This window comes from Fusarium oxysporum, chromosome 3, assembly GCF_000149955.1.
Source record: "Fusarium oxysporum f. sp. lycopersici 4287 chromosome 3, whole genome shotgun sequence".
Lineage (NCBI taxonomy): Eukaryota > Fungi > Ascomycota > Sordariomycetes > Hypocreales > Nectriaceae > Fusarium > Fusarium oxysporum.
Window position 1 is genome coordinate 240,298 of NC_030988.1, and position 6,345 is coordinate 246,642.

At 47.4% G+C, this 6,345-nt stretch overlaps 2 protein-coding genes across 3 annotated transcripts; one reads left to right on the forward strand and one right to left on the reverse strand.

Moving 5' to 3' along the window:
* Positions 1-569: 569 nt before the first annotated feature.
* On the reverse strand, positions 570-3,498 carry FOXG_12408 (uncharacterized protein; the record flags this gene model as incomplete). 2 transcript variants are annotated; one of them, XM_018392176.1, is made up of 2 exons in its annotated part: positions 570-1,805; positions 1,865-3,067. In XM_018392176.1, 2 exons carry the CDS (start codon positions 3,065-3,067, stop codon positions 1,803-1,805), a joined length of 1,206 nt encoding a protein of 401 aa, XP_018251654.1. In that variant the 3' UTR covers positions 570-1,802. The 2 variants fall into 2 exon arrangements, with proteins under 2 accessions (XP_018251654.1, XP_018251653.1); XM_018392175.1 differs by having other exon boundaries at positions 570-3,498.
* A 1,438-nt stretch (positions 3,499-4,936) lies between these two features.
* On the forward strand, positions 4,937-6,253 carry FOXG_20854 (uncharacterized protein). Its single transcript, XM_018401166.1, has one exon. The coding sequence runs from the start codon at positions 5,249-5,251 to the stop codon at positions 6,047-6,049; it is 801 nt and encodes a 266-aa protein (XP_018251655.1). The 5' UTR covers positions 4,937-5,248; the 3' UTR covers positions 6,050-6,253.
* Positions 6,254-6,345: the final 92 nt, after the last annotated feature.

The following is a 6,345-nucleotide window of genomic DNA, read 5'->3' on the forward strand; positions in this document are numbered from 1 at the left end:
TCGTCAGTTGTTTGACTCTCATCAGTCGTTTGACTCTCATCAGTCATTTGACTCTCATCAGTCGTTTGACTCTCGCCACTCCCGTCACTCTCGTCACTCCCGTCACTCCTGTCACTCTCGCCACTCTCATCACTCTCGTCACTCTCGTCACTATCGTCAGTCTTTTGACTCCCGTCACTCTCGTCACTCTCGTCACTCTCGTCAGTTGTTTGACTCTCATCAGTCGTTGGACTCTCATCAGTCGTTTGACTCTCATCAGTCGTTTGACTCTCGCCACTCCCGTCACTCCCTTCACTCCCTTCACTCTCTTCACTCTCTTCACTCTCGTCACTCTCTTCACTCGCTTCACTCGCTTCACTCCCTTCATTCTCGTCACTCTCTTCACTCGCTTCACCCTCCTCAACGGTATTAACGCTGTGTTCATCACTACCATACCGACGAACACTCGTCGTCAGCTCTCTGGCCCGTACCTTTATCAGTTGATACGAATGAGTCTTCTTGCATAGTGAGTTACTATTTCCACTTCCAAATCTGACGCGGATCTGTTTCTCGGACTTACTTGGTTTTTGTATTACAGTCTTTTGGGGCCACCCCAGCCCATTACGTTTCTACTTTCTATTTTTTCTAGTAGTTAAAAACACCCTTCGCGTCCAAATCTAAAGCTTCTTAATATAACCTCCGTGGGCTTTGTTTATGTATAGAAAGGTAGGGAGTTGATGAGGGAAGTTATCAATAATAACGAGCATGCTTATTATCCAAGATCTATGTCATTACTCACTTGGATAGATGTGCGGTGGTTAAAAGGTCGCTGCCCATCAATTGCCTGGTGCCTGACACATTTCAACCATCGTACTTCGTAATAATGTAGTAGCCGCCGCATCATTACCCCATCAGTTGAACAACAGTAGAAAGAATCATAGGAGCAAATGTCAAAGGCAGAGGCAAGACAAGATGCAGGCCAATCGCGTGCGTTTGCATTATGAATTGGAATGAGTGTAGTCTGAAAATTGGGCAGAAGGTCAAAAGTACGAAGTTATTCTTCAGCCTCCCGGTCATAATATATGTCAATAATGTACCTTGCAGGCTAAGTCGAAGAACACTTATCTATAACCGTGAAAAGAAATCTGAGAGTCGTTTCACACAGCGATCACGCCGAGTATTGATTGACATGTAACCTGAATCAAGAGACATACCGTCCTAAGCTATATGTATCAAGTTACAAGCGAATATATATTTTTGATACTATTAGGCACTAGGAAATTCCCCTGCCATGATAGACCCACAATCCAAGAGTCATTTCCACATGTAACGTCTATGCATCAGATACTTGCTACATGTACCAAACATGCTCTGAAAACAGCATCTAAGTGTCGGCGCAAAAGTAGCTGAACTTCTGACACACATTGTAGAATGTTAATGCATTCTAGGATTGGTGATGTGACAAGCACTTGGTATGTATGAATGGTGCGAAGCTCAAGAGCTGTTTTCGCGCGAACTCCACAGCGAAAAACCAAGCCTCAAATCTTCTTAGACATGACCATGCTAGATTAGAAAGTCCCCACTACTGGCTGAACAAAGAGAGCCCGATGTCGAAAAGGAAGCCGAATCTGTTCAGCAGCCCCTCTGGGCGACAGTCCGGAACATGCTAATGGGCTTTTTTGCGCACTTATATGATAGGTGCAAATATACCAGCGACTGCAACAGCCATGTGTACCCCGAAACGAGAAGCACCAGCGGTGACCTCGGCGCCACGGGCAGCACCACCTGGTTGCTGGTATGGGACAATAGCAGAAGGCTGGCTCTTACTGGAGATGATATCAGCCAACACAGCGTCAGACTTTTTGAACAGAGCCGGATCATGGACCTTGTCGGGTTTACGGTCGGTAGAGTACGTGATAGGCTTATCACTACCAGTGGCGACGACAGTGTCGGGAAGAGTAGTCTCAGGAGTGGTCTCAGCAAGGGAGTAATCGCAAGCACAGCTAGGAGCACTAGTGCCATATTGGGTGACAGTGTGAGGATTGGTGGAGTAGACAGTTCTGGTGATATAGACGGTGCTGCGCCTCGGAGGGTCATAGCCCGCAGTTTCGGAGGGCTGATTCTCGGGGATTCGGTAGACAGTAGTCGAGACAGGATATGTGCTGCTAGTGGCAGAACCATAAGGACAGTCTGTGATGGAAAGAGGGCATTTGGTCACGATGTAAAGCTCCGTAGTGTAGAAGGTCTTAGTGGTATACCCATGATTGGTAGCCATTGGGGGCCTCTGCTGAGTGATGGGATAAACAGCGGTCGAGATGGCACTGGTCTCAGTTACAGTATAGAAACCTTCAGAGCCACTGGAGCAATCTTTAGCGTAGTCAGGACACTTTGGGTATGTATTGACAGCAGTGGTGTAAACGGTCTTGGTGGTATAGGAGCCAATAGAGTAAGACGTCTTGGAGTTGTAGGAACCGCCAGTCTCTGTGGGAGTAGTGAAGATATCTTCTGAGCTGGTCTCGGTTCCGGTCTTAGCAGAAGCGGTAGCCTTGGTTTCAGTCTCGGTAGAAACGATTCCATATCCGGCAGGCGCAGACCAACTGTGAGTCGATGCGGGCGAAGACTCTGTGCTAGTTTCGAACTTAATCCCGGTACTGGTGGTGACGGAGGAGCCTGTGGCAGAATCACTACCACTATCCTTCGCAGTTGAGTCTGGTCCCTCCTCGCCAATTCTAGTGGTGATCACGCCAGGTGTAGTGGTAGAGTCAACGTATTGGTCAGTACTACCGATGGTGCTCGGAATAGACTGAATAGCGGTACCCAAGCCTTGGGTCTTGGCCACCGACGTCTCGATGGAGGTTTCAGAGACCATGCAGTCGCAGACGCTTCTAAGGGCTTCACGGTCACCGTTGCAAGCTGCAGGAATCTCGCAAGTCTCATAGCTCCCACAAATAGAGTAACCGAGGGTGTAGACAGCTCGGTAGCAGGGGTCCACAGGTTCACACTCGCAAGGCTCGTCGTAGCCGGAAGTCGTACCAAAGGTTGTAGAGGCTAGGCCCAAGGCCATGACTAGGATGGCGCCCCTGATCATTTTGGTGGATCGATAGAATGCGAAGGTATGGCTGCGACAATGAACAAAACAACTGCAGAGGAACCTAAAAAGAAGGGATCATCTATCGACGCAACCGACAAGCAGGGGCTGAAGAAGGATGGATAAAAAATAACAGTCGTCGAAGGTTGGATTCCTCTGTTTAGATTGCAACAAAAGCGGAGGGCCTCTTGCCTGCCTCCCTTCTACCCTTTGTCTTCCTCCGGAGTGCTCTCTTACACTCCTGTCCGACACGAGCAGTTGTTACACATGTGCACCCACCGCACTAAAGATCCAACCTAGCCTCCCCGTGTTACGGCGTGAGTAATGGGGTTTGATTTGGCAGACGCTCGGGTCATTACGGATTGGAAGTGCTGTCAAAAGCATGCGTCATGTAGAAGTGTTTTCCCATAAATCCTTGACGTGGTTATCCGTTTCGATCGATGACTTGGCCCCTAAAGGCATGATTCACACTTGGATTTACATGCTAGGCAAACGATGTGGCAAAACTAAACTTGCTTTGCGCAAGGATGCGGAGCCATGCAGATATCGATTAGGAGTGAATTGACTGACGCATATATTCACACTTCAAACATTATCACCTGCGTAGCCGTGGAGCCAAAGTGGAGTTAGGGGTCTGGTTATTGTAAAAATAGATCTTAGGATAGAGCAGTCATAAGTGGTACGATTTAAGACCATAGCTGTTACCAGTTCCGTTATGCCTGGTCGCGCGGCGACCTTTCTATTACCACATTTACCTTGCCTTTGTTATAACGTCCTCATTTGTGAATACACCACATCACACCGGAGCGTCAAAGAAAGATGACGGATCGTGGGAGAGCTGCAATATCGAATGGAGACGTCGAAAGTGTTGTCCGATATATCGATCCGCATCTTCTCAAAAAAAAGACTATCATTCCTCATTCAAGCCCAAGGGCCTCGGGGCTACACCAAGAAAAACCACAAGGCCTGATACCAACCGTCAATAGCGGTTTACCCACCGCGTCTGCTTGTGAAATGGCCGATGAGGGTCTTAGTTGCGAACATCAAAAGCTTCGAGGTCACATAGATAATCCGCTTCAGAACCGGTACTGTATTGCTTCCCTTTTGTCTCTTCATATTGTAATAGGGAGTTACTTACCAAGTTAGGATTCGCCACATAGAACGGTCTTCGTTCTCGGGGACATCACCCTTAAGCCGCTCTGTATCATTGCTGGCTTGCCCAGGAAGACCGAGTGAAGCATATTCGACTCAGTGCAGTTTACATTCTAAGGACTTTCAGAAGAGAGATTGGCGAATGAGCTTGGCTACGATTCTTAATCCCATGGAAAAAAAATAAGTCATTATGAAAAATGGTTTATTCTACTTTTAGATTAACTAGGGAATATTGGATATTTAGAATCGCTATAAGAGTATTATTGCCTATATGCTCTCTTGTGTAGCTAGTGAGGCTGGCTCTTGTTAAATTCTACGCAATTGGAGCACCACATAGGCTGGTTTCCTCTGATGATAAGCTGTTTGTCTTTTTTCTTTCTCGAAATTAACATAACCCGTATCAGGTCGGCAATACTGCTTGCCACATCGGCGTGCATTTATTCATCCCTGCGACCTGCAAGTTCCTGATCTGAAGTGGAGCCACTCGACCCAGTTTCACGTCTTGGCATCTAGTTGGCCGGGCTGAGGGTATTGAAGAATCTTGAAGCCTTGTTACAGTGACCTAATAATCAAGTATAATGTAACAGTTGCATTTATTTCACAAGTGGAGCTGTAATCAGCTTCATACGTCTGTGAAAGTCTACCCCTTCAAGGGGTTGCTAAGTCGACATCTAATCTTATTGTATCGCTGCTCGCAGCTGCTGTTAGAGCACCTATCCAACATATTGTTGCCGCTGTCGCTTCCCTTCAACCAAAACGGTCGCTTATGGTCACGATAACCTTAACGCTTTTGTATTAGCCTATGATACATTGTGGTCCGGGCCCGGCGCCAGTAATCCTTCATTAGAACACCGCCAAAAGTGTCCAAAACCGGCCTAGGCGGGGTGCAGATTCGGCGTTTCTGATGGCGTGTAAAGCTCTACCCGCTGACTGACTTGTAGGTCATAAATAGCTTTAAGGGTCAGATTGCAAACTGCCTTTAACTAAGTCCTTCTCGTTACTTTACACGGCCCGTTCAATCACTTTTCTATGCCCCTACACTTCGCGGATAATATGCATTCCAGGAAAAGACTCTGCGCGCCTATCTACTTTGAACCTCAAACGATAAAGGATTCAGCTTTGAAAAAGCTTGATGCACTGCAGAGCCTCGAACGGAGTCAAGAATGGGTTGATGATTCTACAATATTCTTGAATGAGGATGGCTCTTTCTCACATGAAGTGATTGAAGAAGGATCCTTTAACGCGCGTACGCAGAAAGTTTCTCTATTCATGGCCAAACTCTTTTCCTCGCCAAGATCTGAAAACTCAAAAGAAGAACTGAGACTGCGTAGGGCTCGACGTCGACTGCTGGTCTCACTTCTTGCGCATGCGTGGCTCTGGGGAAGGCCCAGAGTGTTAGACAATAGCGGCAATCCGGTCCCTTTCGATGGAAGGACAGTATTAGACCCCCAGGCTATCCTTAATTTCCTTGCTGCTGTTCGGGCTCGCAAGGCTAGTTGTACCTACGAAGAAATACGAAAGTTTCTGGAGGTAGATGTACAAGAGGTAGCTTTGCGCGAGGATACATCTAAGTGGAATATAACAGGTGTTATCGCATGTCTGAGGTGGGACAAATCCCATAACCTACGTGATGGGGGCCCATGGTGCTCTTGTCGGCTCGAGAAGAAGGACCTCCCACCACCATACCACGAAGCCTGCCGAACCAAACCCTCGGTATGGTCCGTCGATTTAGTCCCTGGCTCCCTCGTGACCGCACAGCAAGGAGAGGAAAAAGCGCAGGATGTGAGATGGAGATGCTCAAAGTACGACGACTTGAAGAAAATGAACTAAGGTCCAGTAGTTGACCTCTGTGATCCGCGCAGAATTGCCCGTAAACCTAACTGGTGCCGAACTCACCCCTGCCATCTCTAGGCCATGATGGTAGAAGGAGTCGCGACGTCCAGGCATTGATAATCCATCTTGCGAGTAATATAGCTTATAGTCAATAAATATTTGGAAGGGCACTATAAATTATTCTTTATCGTAAAGTCCGGTCTTAACTAGAGTATGTATGTGGCCATTCCACTTCAAGGACAAAGGCTAACAGGTGGCAAAATAGTGGGCCAGGGTGACCTCAATTCCCCATC